This window comes from Heloderma suspectum, chromosome 17 (assembly GCF_057233095.1).
Source record: "Heloderma suspectum isolate Gila_16-S chromosome 17, 16-S_ref, whole genome shotgun sequence".
NCBI classification, from domain to species: domain Eukaryota; kingdom Metazoa; phylum Chordata; class Lepidosauria; order Squamata; family Helodermatidae; genus Heloderma; species Heloderma suspectum.
The window spans coordinates 6,383,209-6,404,957 of NC_139474.1; the positions used below are offsets into that span (position 1 = coordinate 6,383,209).

Genomic DNA, 21,749 nt, shown 5'->3' on the forward strand with positions numbered 1-21,749 from the left:
GGACCCCAGCAACGTTTAGGATTTTTGGAGAACCCCCTTGTGAACGCCCCAGGCGGAAGACTCCCCCGCCCCCCGCTGTAATGGTCAGCGGAAAAGTCCCTGCCAGGCTTTGTTTCAGCCGCTCTCCTGAAAGCATCACGCAGCAGCCGCTCCCCCCTTCTCGCTCGAAAGGGGCGCGCGACGAGGGTGGGATTCGAACCCTCGCGTGCAGAGCACAGTGGATTAGCAGTCCATCGCCTTAACCACTCGGCCACCCCGCCTCACGGAACTGACCGCCCCCTTCCGCCAGGTCTATAGTTATTTCCCTATGGGGCTGGCGCGGGCGCACGGGAGAGCGCTGCTCCCCTGCGTTCTGGGCGTTCTCCCCACCCCACGATCCCGATTTTCCCCGTGCGCCGCCCCTCTCGTCCCCTTCCTCCACTCGCTATCGAGCAGAACCACCCACGGTGCCAAAACCATCATCATCACCCCCCGCCCCCAGACTCCGGAGAGCGCGCAAAGCGAAAGCAGACAGCGCGACGCGGGTGCTCGATGCGCACGTGAGTCCCTGGCAGAGATTGGGGGGGGGGGGGTCCGCAGAAGAAGAGGAGGGCAATGCCAAAGACCTTGGGAGGGAGGGCTCTGTCCCCGTCCGCTTCGCGTTGTTGTTGCGATGCATCCTCCTCGTGAGTAGAGGGCGCTGGAGAGAGAGCCCCCCCCCGCTCTTTTTTTCCAGATTCCCAAATCCTGGGCAAGAGCTGTCAGCTCTCCAGGAGACAGGCAGCAGGAAACGTCTCTCCCTGCAGAGAGGGAAGAGGTGCCGGGACCGATCTTTGGGATCCTCTCCACCCTGGACTTCCATAAAGTTTGGGGCTTCCCCCCGCCTTTTGTGCACAGGCAGGGAGCCAGAGCTGATGAGCCGGGCCTGAGACTTCCCAGCCCTCGCGCCCTTCTGCCCATGCACTGCTCATGCTTCCAGGCGCTGGTGGTGGCCCTGGCGCTGGTGGCCGGCTTGCAGCTGCTCTACTTGGCGCTGCTGTCGGGGCTGCACGGGCAGGACCAGCGCTCCCGCTATGCCGAGCTGTTCCAGGGGCAACGCGGCCTGCCCAGGGATGGCCACAAAGCCCGGCTCAAGAAGGTGCTGGCGAGCGGCGGCACCCTCGATGCCAGCGGGCAGTACCGCGTCTACCGGGACATGCTGCGGGGGACGTGGGACGGCCAGCGGGGCCTGGACGTGGTGCTGGTCACGCACACCAGCCTGGGCAACTTGCACCACGCTCAGCAGCTGGCGGAGCGCTGGCGGGGGCCCCTGTCGGTGGCCCTTTTCGCACCCGGCTCGGCGGAGGTCCGCCTGGCCACGGCCATGGTCTATGCCTTGGCAGCCCTCTGCGCGCCAGCCCGCCAACAGTTCCGCCTCCACCTGGTGTGCCACGCCGACCAAGTGGCCGCCTTCCCTGAGCCGGTGGACGGCGGGGAGTTTGCCCGTCTCCAGAGCTGCGGGGACGTCTTTGCCAAGCTGGTGCGGGTAGGAGCCAGCCGGCGCAACTACGCCATGGAGGCGGCCAACGCTTCCTACCCCAACAACCTGCTCCGCAACGTGGCCCGGGGGGCGGCGGGGGGCCACTGGACGCTGGTGGTAGACATGGACATGGTGCCCAGCGAGGGTCTGCGGGAGGCCTTCTTGGCTCTACCCGGAGCTGCGGACGAGGGGACGCCGGGGGTCTTCGTCGTGCCGGCATTTGAGATTCGCCATACCCGCCGCATCCCCGGCACGAAGACAGAGCTATTGCAGTTGTACCAAGTGGGCGAGATCCGGCCTTTCTATGAGGAGCTGTGTGTGAGATGCCAGGCCCCCACCAACTACTCCCAGTGGCTGAATCTTCCTGTGGGCGGCCCACTCCGTGTGGCCTATGAGGTGGAGTGGCGGGACCCTTGGGAGCCTTTCTACATCGGCGCTAGCTCTGTGCCTCTGTACGACGAACGCTTCAAACAGTATGGCTTCAACCGCATCAGTCAGGTAGTTACGCTAGGGGTGGGGAGCACACCTGCTTGTGGGAAATCTTATGACCCAGGCTTGGAGGGAGATGGATGGGAGCTCTTATATCAGGGGCGGGGAACTTCTTTGGGGCCGAGGGCTGCATTCCATTCCAGAGAACTCTCGGGGGGCTGCGTTCTAGCGATGGGTGGGGCTGAAGGCAAAAGGGATGGGGCCCAAAATACAAAAGATAGCAGCATATTGTAGCTTCAAGCTCTCACTGCCAGTAACCAAGCCATAGGAGGGGCATTTCAACCTTGTAGGATGGGAAAGAAACTCCGCAAAAGCCAGGAAACCACCAGAGAATGCGTGGTTGGGAGAAAAGGGGTGTGGCTGCCTGGGAAACCCCGGATGGCCGGATCGGGACTCCAGGCAGGCCAGATTTGGTCCCTGCACCTGCTGTTCCCCATCCCTGCCTTATATGAATAACCCCCCGAGATATGCTTCTTGGGATATTTGGGGTCAGGGGGTTATTCCACGCCGTTGTCAGTTTGTCCTTTCCTGCCAGGCCTGTGAGCTCCACGTAGCTGGCTACCGTTTCTCAGTGCTGAGCAACGCCTTTCTGGTACACAAAGGCTTCAAGGTGGCGGGCGAGTTCCACCCGCAAAAAGACGCTGAGAACCAGCACAACAAGGTGCTCTTTCGACAATTCAAGCAGGAGTTGAAGACCAGGTACCCCAACTCTATGCGGCGATGCTAACTTCACGTCTCCTGTCATGGAGAGAGAGAGCTGAGCCTCTTTTGAACTGCGGGGGAACCTCGTGTTGCACACTGCTTCGACAGAGATGTCCAGCTCAGGATGAGTCCTGCTCCTGTGCCGATTGGAGGGGAAAGGGAGGGTGTGGTCCCAATGGCTGATCCACCCGCTCGTTTCAAGTATTGTGTTGCTGCTAGAAATATCTGTGCTTCATTTGGGGGGGGGGGGTTGTGTTGTGCACACACACAGGCTGACCCCTCCGCTCATCAGCACCGTGGTTTATGTCGGGCTGGAGAAAAACCAGTTTATCGAGCTTGTTTACCGATCAAGTATGCCAACCCCACATCTCAAGGGGTAGTCAGAGGTTTGTGGTTGTTGAAGGAGAAGCAACAACCCCAGAGAAGACTAGGGGTTCACCTGCCAGGTAGTTCACTTCCAGGTAAACTGTACCAGGGGTCACCTTTGATGGGTGTTCATACTTTTTACACAGAGACCTGTGAATTTATCCAAAATAGCACAGGGGTATGCCTAACCCATCCTGGCTTTTTTCCCCCATTTCCTGTAGGCAGGGGTTGTTAGTATTCAAATCCTGGCATAAGAACCCTGAGATAACCATCTTTGGAGACTGATAGTGTGAACAAGCCTTCCGTCCCACCCTTTCCACTTCCCAGTGTTTACAGACATTGAATGCCCCCCATCCCAGGCAGTTTCTCCTTGACTGGCGTTCTGTGTAAGAAGCCTGTAGAATAAGGTCTGATGCTGTATGACAATTAAGGGGGTTGAGGCGAGAGGAACTAGACTGAGACTTTGGTTCTGAGCTTTGTGAAGTGAGATCTGCTAGTGTGGAGTGGAGATGTAGGTGCATTCTTGGCAGGGTAGGCATGGTTGGCCACCTGTCAAGGGCCCACACCCCAATAGGGGCCCACTGACAGCTTCCTAGATGTGCTCCTCTTCTTCACCTTTGCAACCTGCTTGTTCCCCTGCCCCTTGCTCTGGCCCAGACAACAGTGGTGGTGAGGAGGAGGAGCAGGACATGCCATGGCCCCCTTGCCCTCTGGCTCTCTGCCTGCCAAGCAAGTGGTAGCAATGAGGAGGAGAAGGAGCAGCTGGAGACAATGGCAGTGAGAAGGTAGATTCACTGAAGGAGGGGGGGTGCACTGAGGGTGTCTTGCCCAAGGACCCTCAAAAACCTAGAGCTGGCCCTGTTCTTGAGTTCTGTCCCTGACATTGCTTCTCAAATTGGTAACCTCGGTTTCTTTTTCTGTATGATGGTAATAAATATACTGATGTACCTCCAGGGACAGGAGGAGCTTGATTTATTTCCACACCTAAACATTACAATCCACAGATGAATTAAACTGAACCAGTTGGATTTAAAATGCTTTCGTCCCATTGATCCTGTACCATGTGTTCCAGCAGAAATGGTTTGTAGAAATCGTTACGTGTAGCCACATACGCCTCACCCCCCAATGGATACAGATTTGCATAAAATCGGTGTATGCTAATTTGTATATAGAGATGCAAATGTAGAAATAATTACTATAGTCGAAATAGGAATACAATACATTTCGCCATCATACTGGGGAAAAAGACTGTGATCAGGTGAGCTGTGTGCCTTCCTGTTCCATCTGTTGTCCATCCCAGAGTGCAGGACACGGAATAATGGGCTCAAGTTACAGGAAGCCAGATTCCGGCTGAACATCAGGAAAATCTTCCTGACTGTAAGAGCAATATGACAATGGAACCAATTACCTGGGGAGGTGGTGGGCTCTCCCACACTGGAGGCCTTCAAGACGAGGCTGGACAGCCATCTGTCGGGGATGCTCTGACTTGGATTCCTGCATTGAGCAGGGGGTCGGACTCGATGGCCTTGTAGGCCCCTTCCAACCCTACTATTCTATGATTCTATGATTCTAGGTGCTGCTAACTGTGGATAGGCAATTTCAAGGCCATGCTCTGCTCTCCCTTCTTAAAAACATAAGAACATAAGAGCCCTGCTGGATCAGACCAAGGCTCCATCTAGTCCAGCATTCTGTTCACACAGTGGCCAACCAGCTGCCCATGGGAAACCCACACACAGGACATGAGTGTAACAGCACCGTCCCGCCCAAGTTCCCCAGCAACTGGTGCACATAGGCTTACTGCCTATGATACTGGAGGTAGCCTAGAGGCATCAGGACTAGTAGCCACTGATAGCCTCCTCCTCCTCCAGGAATTTGTCTAACCCCCCTTAAAGCTATCCAAATTGGTGGCCATCACTACGTCTTGTGGTAGGGAATTCCCTAGCTTGACTGTGCACTATGTGAAGAAGCCTTTCCTTTTATCTGTCCTGTATCTCCCACCAGTCAGCTTCCTGGGATGACCCTATTGGGTTCTAGGATTAGGAGAGAGGGAGAAAAATGTCTCCCTATCCACATTCTCCACACCGGGCATAATTTTGTACACCTATCATGTCTTCCCTTACTCGCCTTTTTCCAAGCTAAACAATCCCAGTTGTTGTAATCTTCCCTCATAAGGGAGTTGCTCCAGCCCCTTGATCATTTTAGTTGCCCTTTTCTGCACCCTTTTTCTTAGGGTTCATCATCTTTAAACCAGACTCAGACTGGCTTGCAAACAGAGGACTGCACCCTGTAAAGTAGGACACATGGCCACCCTATGTAGCTGGTGAAGATAGGGTGGGTAGGAAACACTAATATTCTCAAAGATGGTTCGAGGCATTTTTACAGCCTAAAAGACGCAACATGCAAAGAAGAGATGGGGAGGGAGGAGGAAACAAGCTCACGCATGAGTTCTTCAAGTTACGGTTCTTACCATGACCAGCTGGCATGGAAATAGTTCAGGTAGCTTGATGGAATGGGTTCCAACTAGGTATCCATCGGTCTCAGCCAAGGTGATGCTTTTCTTCCCTGCTTTTCTTCCTCTGCTCTGCAGCCTGATGGAATGGCTGCTGGTGCAGCGGCAGCTGGGAAGAATCAGCTACATTTGTGTTTCGGTACCCCACTATAATGAGATTTGGATTATCATTTCTAATTTGGGCTATGTAAATGATTAAAAAAAAAAAACATTTTAGGGCATGGACATCCTTTAGTGGGGCTTGCTTATTCATTTCCAACTTGCAACGGGCATGCACCCTCGCCCTCATGCTGCACAAGATGGATGGACGTGTTTTCAGCAAAGAGTAAGTAACCTGCACGTCCCCAAACCTTCTGTGACAAATTTAGAACTCAAAGGAGAAGGGGACGGCAGAGGATGAGATGGCTAGATAGCATCACGGATGCAATGAATATGGACTTGAGCACGCTCCGGGAGAGAGCGCAGGACAGGAAGGCCCGGCGTGCTGTGGTCCGTGGGGTCACGAAGAGTCGGACACGACTGAACGACTGAACAACAACAAATCGTTCATGTCCAGACAGCCTGGTCAGCAATTTCATGGTGATTATGCTTGGGTATGCCTGGAATATCATAACCAAATAATCTGCTCATGTCCAAATGTGTCGCTTAGGTTTATTAGGCGTGCTTCAGCTAATAACCGTAATCATTGTAGGCAGCGGGGCATGGTGCGATGTCAGCGAGTTCCTGTGAGGATGTAGCATGTCGCCATCTAGCACGATGCACGGTAAGAAGCCGGAAAACCTAGGTTCAAATCCCTGGTTCAGCCACAACGCTCCCTGGGTGATACAGGCCGCCCTAACTTCTCAGCCTACCCTACCTCGGAGGGGTGTTGTGACGATAAAAGGGGGAGGGCAAAGGATCATGAGTGCTGTCGGAGCTTGGTGGAATAGTGGGATAAGAATTTTTTTTTAAAAATAGCACAGATGGTGCGGGGGTGGGCAGGAGGGGGATAAGGCCAGTTCCCATGGCAACAGTACTGGGTGCCACGGCAACAACAGCCTTTTCGTAGTTGTGGACTGAGGCTTCAGGCCTTGGAGGGGCTGCCTTTTGGGTGGTTTTAGCCCTGCTGTCTGTCTCTTCCCTTTTAGTTCAGCTTAGCCTCATTCCTAACTATTGCAAACTTGTTTATTCGCTCAGTCGCTTCCGACTCTTCGTGGCTTCATGGACCAGCCCACGCCAGAGCTTCCTAGATGCGTATATATTTGTATATTTAGACACCTGCACATTAGCATGTATGTAAACACGTGCTAATAAGCCATGCCCAGGGAGGCTGGCAGTGCCTGTTTTAATTTATTATTTCTGTGTCCGTGTGTTACCCTGCACTGTCATCATCGCTATAACTCATCCAAGCGACGCGGAGGGCACGTTTGCGCGCTCACGCCACTCTTTTTTTCTTTTTCCTGGTTTCCCGTTGCTACGGAAACGCCCGCCTTAACTTCCGCTTCCGGCTCCCCGCCATGCAGCGCGGGAACCACAGAGACTTCAGCGAAGCCGTGGATCATAGATGATAACTTGCCACATGCGCCGCTGTGATTGGCTAGCGGCGGTGGGCGGGGCCGAGCAAGGACGACTTCCGATTGCTGAGGGGAGCCCGAGCGGCGTTTGCGCCTTCCTCAGCCCCACCCCCAGGTAATGAGGGGTCCAGACTCTTTCCCCACCAACCCCCCTTTTTGTGGGGAATGTTGGTCCCGCCCATCCCAGTCCTAGGCCTTTCCCCCACATTGCTAGTAGGGGGGAACGCCATGGGCCAGACCACTGCAACCCGGGCCGGGGGTGTATGTTTGTGTGTGTCTATATATGGCTGATTTCTCCTGATTGAATCAGGGTGTGTCCCCCCCCTTTTGAAGTGCTCCGAAGCCTGCTCCCCCATTAAATTCATAGAGGGGTGTGGTTTGGTCCATTGCAATTGGGGGGGGGGATATTTATTTATTTTTAAATATTTGTTCCCCGCTTTTCCTCCTGGGAGCTGAAGTCGGCTAATTGCAGAAATCATAAATTTAACAATTAAGAACATCCTGATAATTAAAATACACAGACATAAAGACAGCAGCAGATGGTAAAACTACAATAGTATTCAAAATGCTATATACATATATTTAGAGAGAGAGCGGATAGTAAAACTACCACAGCATTATATATGGACTGAGAACAGACCGTAAAACTACACAGCATTCAAAATACTACATACATATATATATATATATATATGGACTGAGAACAGACCGTAAAACTACACAGCATTCAAAATACTACATACATATATATATATATATATATGGACTGAGAACAGACCGTAAAACTACACAGCATTCAAAATACTACATACATATATATATATATATATATGGACTGAGAACAGACCGTAAAACTACACAGCATTCAAAATACTACATACATATATATATATACATACATATATATATATATATATAGACTGAGAACAGACCGTAAAACTACACAGCATTCAAAATACTACATACGACTGAGAACAGACCGTAAAACTACACAGCATTCAAAATACTACATAAATATATATATATATATATAGACTGAGAACAGACCGTAAAACTACACAGCATTCAAAATACTACATACATATATATATATATATATAGACTGAGAACAGACCGTAAAACTACACAGCATTCAAAATACTACATATATATATATATATATATATAGACTGAGAACAGACCGTAAAACTACACAGCATTCAAAATACTACATAAATATATATATATATATATAGACTGAGAACAGACCGTAAAACTACACAGCATTCAAAATACTACATACATATATATATATATATATAGACTGAGAACAGACCGTAAAACTACACAGCATTCAAAATACTACATACATATATATATATATATATAGACTGAGAACAGACCGTAAAACTACACAGCATTCAAAATACTACATACATATATATATATATATATAGACTGAGAACAGACCGTAAAACTACACAGCATTCAAAATACTACATACATATATATATATATATATAGACTGAGAACAGACCGTAAAACTACACAGCATTCAAAATACTACATACATATATATATATATATATATATATATAGACTGAGAACAGACCGTAAAACTACACAGCATTCAAAATACTACATACATATATATAGATATATATAGACTGAGAACAGACCGTAAAACTACACAGCATTCAAAATACTACATACATATATATATATATATATATGGACTGAGAACAGACCGTAAAACTACACAGCATTCAAAATACTACATACATATATATATATATATATATGGACTGAGAACAGACCGTAAAACTACACAGCATTCAAAATACTACATACATATATATATATACATACATATATATATATATATATAGACTGAGAACAGACCGTAAAACTACACAGCATTCAAAATACTACATACGACTGAGAACAGACCGTAAAACTACACAGCATTCAAAATACTACATAAATATATATATATATATATAGACTGAGAACAGACCGTAAAACTACACAGCATTCAAAATACTACATACATATATATATATATATATAGACTGAGAACAGACCGTAAAACTACACAGCATTCAAAATACTACATACATATATATATATATATATAGACTGAGAACAGACCGTAAAACTACACAGCATTCAAAATACTACATACATATATATATATATATATATATATATAGACTGAGAACAGACCGTAAAACTACACAGCATTCAAAATACTACATACATATATATAGATATATATAGACTGAGAACAGACCGTAAAACTACACAGCATTCAAAATACTACATACATATATATATATAGACTGAGAACAGACCGTAAAACTACACAGCATTCAAAATACTACGACTGAGAACAGACCGTAAAACTACACAGCATTCAAAATACTACATACATATATATATATAGACTGAGAACAGACCATAAAACTACACAGCATTCAAAATACTACATACATATATATATATAGACTGAGAACAGACCGTAAAACTACACAGCATTCAAAATACTACATACATATATATATATGGACTGAGAACAGACCGTAAAACTACACAGCATTCAAAATACTACATACATATATATATATATATATATATAGACTGAGAACAGACCGTAAAACTACACAGCATTCAAAATACTACATACATATATATATATATATATATAGACTGAGAACAGACCGTAAAACTACACAGCATTCAAAATACTACATACATATATATATATATATATATAGACTGAGAACAGACCGTAAAACTACACAGCATTCAAAATACTACATACATATATATATATATATATAGACTGAGAACAGACCGTAAAACTACACAGCATTCAAAATACTACATACATATATATATATATATATAGACTGAGAACAGACCGTAAAACTACACAGCATTCAAAATACTACATACATATATATATATGGACTGAGAACAGACCGTAAAACTACACAGCATTCAAAATACTACATACATATATATATATATATATATATATAGACTGAGAACAGACCGTAAAACTACACAGCATTCAAAATACTACATACATATATATATATATATATAGACTGAGAACAGACCGTAAAACTACACAGCATTCAAAATACTACATACATATATATATATATATATAGACTGAGAACAGACCGTAAAACTACACAGCATTCAAAATACTACATACATATATATATATATATATAGACTGAGAACAGACCGTAAAACTACACAGCATTCAAAATACTACATACATATATATATATATATATAGACTGAGAACAGACCGTAAAACTACTCAGCATTCAAAATACTACATACATATATATATATAGACTGAGAACAGACCGTAAAACTACACAGCATTCAAAATACTACATATATATATATATATATATATAGACTGAGAACAGACCGTAAAACTACACAGCATTCAAAATACTACATATATATATATATATATATATATATAGACTGAGAACAGACCGTAAAACTACACAGCATTCAAAATACTACATACATATATATATATAGACTGAGAACAGACCGTAAAACTACACAGCATTCAAAATACTACATACATATATATATATGGACTGAGAACAGACCGTAAAACTACACAGCATTCAAAATACTACATATATATATATATATATATATATAGACTGAGAACAGACCGTAAAACTACACAGCATTCAAAATACTACATACATATATATATATATATATAGACTGAGAACAGACCGTAAAACTACACAGCATTCAAAATACTACATACATATATATATATATATATAGACTGAGAACAGACCGTAAAACTACACAGCATTCAAAATACTACATACATATATATATATATATATAGACTGAGAACAGACCGTAAAACTACACAGCATTCAAAATACTACATACATATATATATATATATATAGACTGAGAACAGACCGTAAAACTACACAGCATTCAAAATACTACATACATATATATATATATATATAGACTGAGAACAGACCGTAAAACTACTCAGCATTCAAAATACTACATACATATATATATATAGACTGAGAACAGACCGTAAAACTACACAGCATTCAAAATACTACATATATATATATATATATATATATAGACTGAGAACAGACCGTAAAACTACACAGCATTCAAAATACTACATACATATATATATATATAGACTGAGAACAGACCGTAAAACTACACAGCATTCAAAATACTACATACATATATATATATAGACTGAGAACAGACCGTAAAACTACACAGCATTCAAAATACTACATACATATATATATATGGACTGAGAACAGACCGTAAAACTACACAGCATTCAAAATACTACATACATATATATATATATATATATATAGACTGAGAACAGACCGTAAAACTACACAGCATTCAAAATACTACATACATATATATATATATATATATATAGACTGAGAACAGACCGTAAAACTACACAGCATTCAAAATACTACATACATATATATATATATATATAGACTGAGAACAGACCGTAAAACTACACAGCATTCAAAATACTACATATATATATATATATATATATAGACTGAGAACAGACCGTAAAACTACACAGCATTCAAAATACTACATACATATATATATATAGACTGAGAACAGACCGTAAAACTACACAGCATTCAAAATACTACATATATATATATATATATATATAGACTGAGAACAGACCGTAAAACTACACAGCATTCAAAATACTACATACATATATATATATAGACTGAGAACAGACCGTAAAACTACACAGCATTCAAAATACTACATACATATATATATATATATATATATATATAGACTGAGAACAGACCGTAAAACTACACAGCATTCAAAATACTACATACATATATATATATATATATATAGACTGAGAACAGACCATAAAACTACACAGCATTCAAAATACTACATATATATATATATATATATATATAGACTGAGAACAGACCGTAAAACTACACAGCATTCAAAATACTACATACATATATATATATATATATATAGACTGAGAACAGACCGTAAAACTACACAGCATTCAAAATACTACATACATATATATATATATATATATAGACTGAGAACAGACCATAAAACTACACAGCATTCAAAATACTACATATATATATATATATATATATATAGACTGAGAACAGACCGTAAAACTACACAGCATTCAAAATACTACATACATATATATATATAGACTGAGAACAGACCGTAAAACTACACAGCATTCAAAATACTACATATATATATATATATATATATAGACTGAGAACAGACCGTAAAACTACACAGCATTCAAAATACTACATATATATATATATATATATATATATATAGACTGAGAACAGACCGTAAAACTACACAGCATTCAAAATACTACATACATATATACTGAGAACAGACCGTAAAACTACACAGCATTCAAAATACGACTGAGAACAGACCGTAAAACTACACAGCATTCAAAATACTACATACATATATATATATATATATATATGAGAACAGACCGTAAAACTACACAGCATTCAAAATACTACATATATATATATATAGACTGAGAACAGACCGTAAAACTACACAGCATTCAAAATACTACATACATATATATATATGGACTGAGAACAGACCGTAAAACTACACAGCATTCAAAATACTACATACATATATATATATATATATATATAGACTGAGAACAGACCGTAAAACTACACAGCATTCAAAATACTACATACATATATATATATATATATATATATATATATATAGACTGAGAACAGACCGTAAAACTACACAGCATTCAAAATACTATATACATATATATATATTTATATATATGAGAACAGACCGTAAAACTACACAGCATTCAAAATACTACATATATATATATATAGACTGAGAACAGACCGTAAAACTACACAGCATTCAAAATACTACATACATATATATATATATATATATATATAGATTGAGAACAGACCGTAAAACTACACAGCATTCCAAATACTACATATATATATATATATATATATAGACTGAGAACAGACCGTAAAACTACACAGCATTCAAAATACTACATACATATATATATATATATATATATATATAGACTGAGAACAGACCGTAAAACTACACAGTATTCAAAATACTACATATATATATATAGACTGAGAACAGACCGTAAAACTACACAGCATTCAAAATACTACATACATATATATATATATATATATAGTCTGAGAACAGATCGTAAAACTACACAGCATTCAAAATACTACATTGTTGTTGTTCAGTCGTTCAGTCGTGTCCGACTCTTCGTGACCCCATGGACCATAGCACGCCAGGCCTTCCTGTCCTGTGCTCTCTCCCGGAGCGTGCTCAAGTTCATATTCATTGCATCCGTGATGCTATCTAGCCATCTCATCCTCTGCCGTCCCCTTCTCCTTTTGCCTTCAGTCTTTCCCAGCATCAGGGTCTTTTCCAGGGAGTTTTCTCTTCGCATTAGGTGGCCAAAATATTGGAGCTTCAGCTTCAGGATCTGTCCTTCCAATGAGCACTCAGGGTTGATTTCCTTTAGGATGGACTGATTTGACCTCCTTGCAGTCCAGGGGACTCGTAAGAGTCTTCTCCAGCACCACAGTTCGAAAGCATCAATTCTTCGGCGCTCAGCCTTCCTTATAGTCCAGCTCTCACAGCCATACATTACTACTGGGAAAACCATAGCTTTGATATATAGACTGAGAACAGACCGTAAAACTACACAGCATTCAAAATACTACATACATATATATATATATATATATATATAGATTGAGAACAGACCGTAAAACTACACAGCATTCAAAATACTACATACATATATATATAGAGAGAGACTGAGAACAGACCGTAAAACTACACAGCATTCAAAATACTACATACATATATATAGATATAGATATAGATTGAGAACAGACCGTAAAACTACACAGCATTCAAAATACTACATACATATATAGATAGATTGAGAACAGACCGTAAAACTACACAGCATTCAAAATACTACATACATATGTATATATATAGATTGAGAACAGACCGTAAAACTACACAGCATTCAAAATACTACATACATATATATATATATATATATATATAGACTGAGAACAGACCGTAAAACTACACAGCATTCAAAATACTACATACATATATATATATATATATATATAGATTGAGAACAGACCATAAAACTACACAGCATTCAAAATACTACATACATATATATATATATATATATAGACTGAGAACAGACCGTAAAACTACACAGCATTCAAAATACTACATACATATGTATATAGATATAGATATAGATTGAGAACAGACCGTAAAACTACACAGCATTCAAAATACTGTATATGTATATGTATATGTATATATATATAATATATAGAGAGAGAACAGATCGTAAAACTACACAGCATTCAAAAGACTACATATATATATATATATGTATGTATGTATATTATATATAATATATATATAGAGAGAGAACAGATCGTAAAACTACACAGCATTCAAAAGACTATATATATATATATAGAGAGAGAGAGAGCGCAGATCGTAAAACTACACAGCATTCAAAAGACTATATATATTTAGAGAGAGGGAGAGCAGATAGTAAAACCACCACAGCATTCAAGATACGAAATATATATACTTATATTTTTTTAAACTGCCAGATTAAAACAGCAGGAGTGACATATTAAGGGTGCAATCCTATGCATGTTTAGCCAGAAAAAAGTCCTGCAACTCCCAGCAAGCCCTAATCAGCATGGGACTTTTTGTTGTAGGATGTTTTCTGTTTAAACATGCATAGGATTGCACCCTAGATGCCTTCCTAAAAAGAAAGGTCTTCCGCAACTTCTAGAAAGTCATCAGTAAGAAAGTGATGCAAGCCTTTTTGGCAAGGGAGTTACAGAGCCTACAGGGGCAACCACCAAAAAGGCACTCTCCTTAGTCCCAACTAAGTGTATTTCTGGGGTTGTTGGGACACACAAGAGGGCCTGCAAAGATGATCTTAGTAGGAAGGAAGGCTCTTGTGGGAAAGAAGATGGTCCTTCCAATATCCCAGTCCTAGGCCCCCCGCCCTTTCCTTCTCGCTGGAGAAGAGTTGAGAGAGAGAGAGAGAGAGAGACAAGATGGGGAGTAGAGAGGGTTTTGAGGGAAGTTTCCATCTTCCTCTTTTCTCACAAGCTTTCTGTGCCTTGAACAGCTGCCTTCACAGGCAAACATTCAACAGGTACAGTTCACCCACCTCACATCTGCAATGCGGAAGATGCACCTGCTGAATTTCTGCCTGCCACCATGTACTTGCTTGCTTGATTTATTTATTTATTTAATATCCTGTCTTTCTGCTCACTGCCCCCCTGCCCCCCATAAAGTAGCACTCAAGTTAGCTAACAATAACATCCAGATTAAAAATAAAACCTTAATTAAAACATAACAGAAAAACAAATAGATTATAAACACATCAGTGAAAGAAATAACCTGCACCAACCATTTAAAAAAAAAACCCTTCAGCCACAAATCATAATAAATGCCAACTGATTTAGGCTGCAGTCTTATACATGTTTATTCAGATGTAAGTCCTGTTGACTTCAATGGGTCCTTAAAAAGTGTGCATAGGATTCTAGCTTTAAGGCACAATCCTATGCATGTTTCGACAAAAATAAATCCTACAACTACCAGTATCACCCAGGCAGCATGGCCGGCTGGGAAAAGCTGGGAGTTGTAGGACCTTTTTCTGTCTAAACATGCATAGGATTGTGCCCTTGGCCTCTTTTTTTTTTTTAAATGGGAATATAAGAGAGTTCCTGCATACAGGCTGAGAATCTAAAACGGCAGCCACAAAGGGAAAAAAAGGAAAGTGAATGGGGGCACCAATATGTAAAATTCAGTAGTAGTTCTTATAATGATTGGAAAACAGGGAGAGAAAGAGCCCAATATAAGAACAGAGCCCTGCTGGATCAGACCAAAGGTCCATCTAGTCCAGCATTCTGTTTTTATTATTTATTATTAAATTTATTAATCGCCCATTTGGCTGGTCACCCAGCCACCCTGGGCGATGTACAACATACAACAAAAACAGTTTAAAACAATAAAATTCTACAATAAAAACATTTTCTAAAATACCCTAACCCACCCCAAATGCCTGCCTGAACAACAACGTTTTTAATGCACGACGGAAGCTCATTAAAGAGGGGGCATGACGGAGTTCCCTAGGGAGGGAGTTCCACAGAGTGGGGGCCACCACAGAAAAGGCCCTCTCCCCCGTCCCCACCAGTCTAGCTGTCCTGGCTGATGGGACAGAGAGAAGGCCATCCGAGGCTGATCTTGTTAAGCGGCCTGTCTGGTGCTGCTGGAGGCGCTCCTTAAGATAAGCTGGGCCGGAACCATATAGGGTTTTAAAGGTCAAAACCAACACCTTGAATTTGGCCCGGAAAACAACTGGTAACCAGTGCAATTCCTTCCGCACTGGAGTGATGTGATCTCGCCGGCGGCTGCCTTTAATCAGGCGAGCCGCCGCGTTCTGTACCAGCTGCAGTTTCCGAACCGTCACAAGGGTAACCCCACTGTTCACACAGTGGCCAACGAGCTGTCGACCAGGAACCCATAAGCAGGGCATGAGCACAACAGCAGCCTCCCACCCATGTTCCCCAGCAACTGGTGTACACAGGCTCACTGCCTCTGAGACTGGAGGTAGCACATAGCCATCAAGACTAGTAGCCATTGATAGCCTTCTCTTACAAGAATTTGTCCAACCCCCTTTTAAAGCCATCCAAATTGGTGGCCATCACTACATCCTGTGGTAGTGAATACCGTAGTTTAACTATGCGCTGTGTGCTGGTCTTTCAGCTGAGTTGATGGAACAGCCCTGCTTCTCCTCCCCTTCTGCTTCCAATCTAAAAGACACAACCCCAAAGGAAAAAAAGATGGGGAAGGAAGAGGGGAAGAAGCAAATGCAGGCACCACTGTTTTTTGCCATGAGAGCCCTCCAAACATTTACAACAAGGGCTCCCAGAGCAGATGGGCTGCTAATTCAGCCGGTAAAGCACCTGCTTTGCAGGCAGAATGTCCCAGGTTAAATCTTTGGCCTCTCCAGTTTAAAAAGGATCCAGTATCGGGTGTCAAGGAAACGCCCTTCTTGGCCTCAGACACTGGAGAGCTGCTGCGGCCAGTCAGAGTAGGTAACCCTGGTTTGGATAATCAAACAGTTTGGCTTGGGATAAAGCAGAGTCATGCCTTCCTGGTCTGGAGGAGAAGGGACCTAAGTAAGAAAGCTCCTGGCTGCGCATTAGATTGATCATGTCCAAAGGAATGGGTGAGAATCTGAAGCCTGGCAAAGATAGCTGCAGGGCAGGTGTGCCGAACCTGGCACTCTGGGCCTCCCCGGATGGCTCTGCTCCCTTTCCCCGCTCACAAATCGTTTTCCTGGCTTCTGTGCACCTTTCTCCCCATTCCGAAAGGTTGAAATTCTAAGGCTTTAAGCTAAAATATGCGGGTATTTCCCCCCACCGCCCCCTCTTTTGGATTCAGCCCCATCCGCCCCTGGAACGTGGCCCCGAAGAGCTTCTCCAGAATGGAATTTGGCCTTCGGGCTGAAAGAGGTTCAAATGGGCGCAGAGAAGAGAGAGGTGGGAAGGGAAGGAACAAGTTGGAGGTTTAAAATACTGAACTGAGCAACAACAAAACCCAGCGCATGTTGCATCAATGGATTGATCTGAACATGTGGGAAGGGAGCCACAGATTGGCTACAAGCTAAAATATGCTTCTAGTTTTTGGCAATTTGGGCTCCACCCCCTTTTGCTTTCAGACCCGCCCACCACTGGAATGCGGCCCCCGAGAGCTTCTCTGAAATGGAATTTGGCCCCTGGGCTGAAAGAAGTTCCTCACCCCTGCTGGAGGGGATTGTGGACAAAGGCACGGAATGAAGAGCCCCTGGCCACTTTCCTTCATACTTGCTGTGAAGCAGTCAGAAAGACGATGAGTTTCACCACACGAGGCTAAAATCCCTCATCCTTTCTGGGACTTCTGCTTCCGGATTCTTTGTGGGATTAAGATCGGCTCCTTTACACAGGCAGACACATGGCTGGGGAGTTTCTTTCTCAGCAAGTTCAATATGTTTCATTTTCCAGCCACTAGATGGCACTATGGTTATAGCAGAACCGTGCAGTTACACACAGCTGAAATAACGGATTAATGTTCCTTATCGGGTTATCGCCGATCTTTTAAAAAACGGGATAAAGGTCAGAAAGTGTGGGAGATGCCCTGGAGGTTGAGGACGTCGTGTAAAGGACCCACAAGCCTCTGTGAGTGACCAACCACGAGTGTGCAATAAAAGCCTTGTGTAGAAATGCTCAATAACTATCAAACAGCCATGGTTTTGGCTGAGCAGTGGAGCTATTAAGACTTCCTTTCAGGCTGAGATGCTTGATCAGACTGACGTGTGCTCTAAAAAAACAAAACCCAATTCTGTATTGGGAATACATCTTCTATGTATCCTTACGTCAGCTAATTCTTCTACTTATCATGGGGAGGACTTTCAGCTGAGAAGCCTGCTTAGGTGTCCCTCCCAGAGACAACATACCAAGTGTTGATGAGCAAGGACTTTCAAGCCTTTCTTCCCAGACTTAGGGTGCACTTTACACAGAAGAAGGTCCTACAACTCCCAGCATTCCCCAGCCAGCTATGCTGAGGAATGCTGGAAGTTGTAGGACTGGCTGGGGAATGCTGGGTGTTGTAGACATTTTTCCTGTTGTCGCTGTTGCCCTTTGATCCTTCATAACGCTATTATTAAGCCGCTAAGGGTGCAATCCTATGCAAGTTTAGACAGAAAAAAGTCCTACAACTCCCAGCATTCCCCAGCCAGCATGGCTTTTTTTCTATCTGAACATGCATGGGATTGTGACCTTAAGTACTAGAAACTTGCCTTCAAAACATACAAGCTGAATGCTGAAAGTGCTGAATGCTGTACTTGACGCCATGCACTTGCAGGATACGCATAGCATAATGTAAGGATGATGCCCTGACAGCGTTCAGCTCTCTACGGTTTGGTCATTTACTCTCCCCGCTTTCTTCCACCTGGGCCCTCTTTGCCTCCGCAGAGCACGATGCCTGTCCAGCCCCTGCCCAAGGAGATGGAGGCCGAAGGAGACTCGGCTGCAGAGATGAACGGCGAAGAAGAGAGCGAGGATGAGCGCAGTGCCAGCCCGTCTGAGTCGGAAGAGGAGAGTTCAGGTAGCTGGGCAGAGCAGAGGGCCTCCACTTCCTCCCTTGGGAGCCACGGGAAGGCCCATCCTTCGTGGCAGAGCACATGGTTTGCGTGCAGAAAGACCCAGGTTCTGTCCCTGGCATCTCTAGTTCAGGGGTAGACCGAAAGGAGATGTCTAGAAGTTCTTAGACTTCAACTCCCAGTCTAAATTGGCTGTGGTGACCATTGGTCGTGCTGGCAGGGGCTCGTGGGAGTTGAAGTCCCAAACACCTGGAGATCTCTCTTCTGCCCACCCTTGCTTTAGTTAGAGCAGCCTTCCCCAACCTGGCGCCCTGCTGATGCTCCTGAGAGTTACAGTCGTACACTTCGGCCACCCATTTGGATGGCTTTAAAGGGGAATTAGACAAATTCCTGGAGGAGGAGAAGGCTGTCGATGGCTACTAGTCCTGATGGCTATGTGCTACCTTCAGTACCAGAGGCAGAATGCCTATGCACGCTAGTTGCTGGGGAACGTGGGCAGGAGGGTGCTGTTGGACTCGTGCCCTGCTTGTGCGTTCCTGGTCACACTGGCTCCAGACTTCTCCCCGTGAGTTGAACAAGAAGGAAGACCTCACAGAGAGTGGAAATGACAGGGAACATTAAAAAATCAGAAGGGAAGTTTAAGGGGAGACATGGTAGTGGTCTACAAATATTCGAAGGGCTATCCAGCAGAAAATGGAGCAGACTTGTTCTCTGTCGCTCTGGAGGGCAGGGCTAGAGCCGATAGGTGGAGATGGCAGGGAAGCGGATTTCGCCTGAACATTAGGAGAAGCTTCCTAAGAGCAAGTGATGCTGGAGAGTGGAAAAGAGGGCCCTTTGCTCCATGTTGTCAGTTTTATCTGCAGAGATGGACGACGAGGGTTATGAGCGCCGCCGCACGGAGTGCCTGGACGAGATGTCGGACTTGGAGAAGCAGTTCTCCGAACTCAAAGAGACGTGAGTTGCCACTTCCCTCTCTGTCCTTATTTAATTCTTACATTTTTATCCTACTCGGGGCTAGTACCAGGAGTAGGCATGGCTGGGCACCTGCCAAGGGCCCACACCCCAGCAGGGGCCCAGTGACAAATGCCTCCTGGACTTGCTCCTCCTCTTCAGCATTGCAACCTGCATGTTCGCCTGCCTCTCGCTCTGGCCCAGACAACGGTGGTGGCAAGAAGGAGGAGCAGCAGATGCCCTGGCCTCCTTGCTCCCTGGCTGTCTGCCTGTCAAGCAAGAAGTGGGAGCCATGATGAGGAAGAGGAGGGGGAGCAGCTGGGGACCATGGCAGGGAGAAGGCGGACTCACTGAGGGAGGGGGGCCACTGAGGGTGCCTTGCGCAAGGACCCCCCAAGGCCTGGAGACAGCACTGATCCCACCCTTTCTCTAAGGGTTCGTTCACCCAGGCTTTCCCTAGGCTGCAATTAAATTAACTGTGCCACTCCATCCTATTGCTTTTTCTGTAATTGGAAGCGTTTTAATGTCATGTTTTTAATAATTGTATTTTAAATGGGATTTTACTAATTATATGTGAACCCCTGGGGTTTTTATTATATTTAGCAGTATGGAAATATCAGAAATAAATCAATCCAGATAATAAATTATGATGAAATGGAACCTGCATATTTGGATGCAGTCCACCTCTCATTATCAGCTACACAGGCCAACTATTGAAGGAGAGCAGTCTCCATTGTGCCTCCCCTGCAACACGCACTACTCCAGGAGTGGAGATTTAACACCACCCTTGAGCCCTTGTGATAGGAGGGCCTAAAAATCTGCTGCTGTCTTGCAGGCTTTTCAAGGAGCGTCTGAGTCAGGTGAAAGCCAAGCTGGAGGATGTGATGTCGGGAAAAGCAGCGGAGTACCTTGATCCCCTGGGGGTGCTACAGAACCACATGCAGATTCGCATCGAAGTGGCTGGTAAAAGCCAGATCCCTGTTACCCAGGGGAATGGGCAAAGCCAGCGGGCAGATGAGGCAGCTCAGGCAGGAGGATGACTTCTGAATTGTGACATTTGGGAAAAGGGCTGCGGTCAGTTTCTGGAAAAGGAGAGTCAATGGGGCCTGGATCCCCCTGGAAGCCCTGCCTGTGAATCCCAGAATGGGGATGTTGGAGGAATCCATCCAGGAAGGTGGAGTTTGCCAAGCTTTCAGCAATTCGGCCGCCTGGACTTTGGTTCACTTACCCACAAGCTAGGCTGACTCGACCTGCATCAAGTTGGGCAAGCTCGTGGATTTTCCAGGGGTGGGGGTTCTTGTCAATAGAAAGTCGCACACATTTCGGGTG

The 21,749-nt window shown here is 44.0% G+C and overlaps 2 protein-coding genes and 1 non-coding gene across 5 annotated transcripts in view; 2 read left to right on the forward strand and 1 right to left on the reverse strand.

The window, feature by feature from the left end:
• Window positions 1-178: 178 nt before the first annotated feature.
• On the reverse strand, window positions 179-260 carry TRNAS-GCU (transfer RNA serine (anticodon GCU)). Its single transcript has one exon. It is a non-coding gene; the product is annotated as a tRNA-Ser (tRNA).
• A 27-nt stretch (window positions 261-287) lies between these two features.
• B4GAT1 (beta-1,4-glucuronyltransferase 1) lies at window positions 288-4,294 on the forward strand. Its single transcript, XM_084824808.1, has 2 exons — window positions 288-1,996; window positions 2,523-4,294. Exons 1-2 carry the CDS (start codon window positions 938-940, stop codon window positions 2,712-2,714), a joined length of 1,251 nt encoding a protein of 416 aa, XP_084680934.1. The 5' UTR covers window positions 288-937; the 3' UTR covers window positions 2,715-4,294.
• A 2,867-nt stretch (window positions 4,295-7,161) lies between these two features.
• Window positions 7,162-21,749, forward strand: part of BRMS1 (BRMS1 transcriptional repressor and anoikis regulator) — a 32,283-nt gene continuing 17,695 nt past the window's right edge. For all 3 annotated transcript variants that reach the window (XM_084824579.1, XM_084824577.1, XM_084824580.1), the window contains exons 1-4: window positions 7,162-7,232; window positions 19,342-19,474; window positions 20,333-20,423; window positions 21,256-21,383. In XM_084824579.1, the coding sequence (XP_084680705.1) occupies window positions 19,348-19,474; window positions 20,333-20,423; window positions 21,256-21,383 (346 nt within the window). In that variant the 5' untranslated portion in view covers window positions 7,162-7,232; window positions 19,342-19,347. The remainder of the gene's footprint in view (window positions 7,233-19,341; window positions 19,475-20,332; window positions 20,424-21,255; window positions 21,384-21,749) is intronic.

Coding starts and splice junctions, on each gene's coding strand:
- B4GAT1 (XM_084824808.1), top strand. CDS start 938: ATGCACTGCTCATGCTTCCAGGCGCTGGTGGTGGCCCTGGCGCTGGTG. Junction 1,997..2,522: donor GCTTCAACCGCATCAGTCAG/GTAGTTACGCTA, acceptor CTTTCCTGCCAG/GCCTGTGAGCTCCACGTAGC.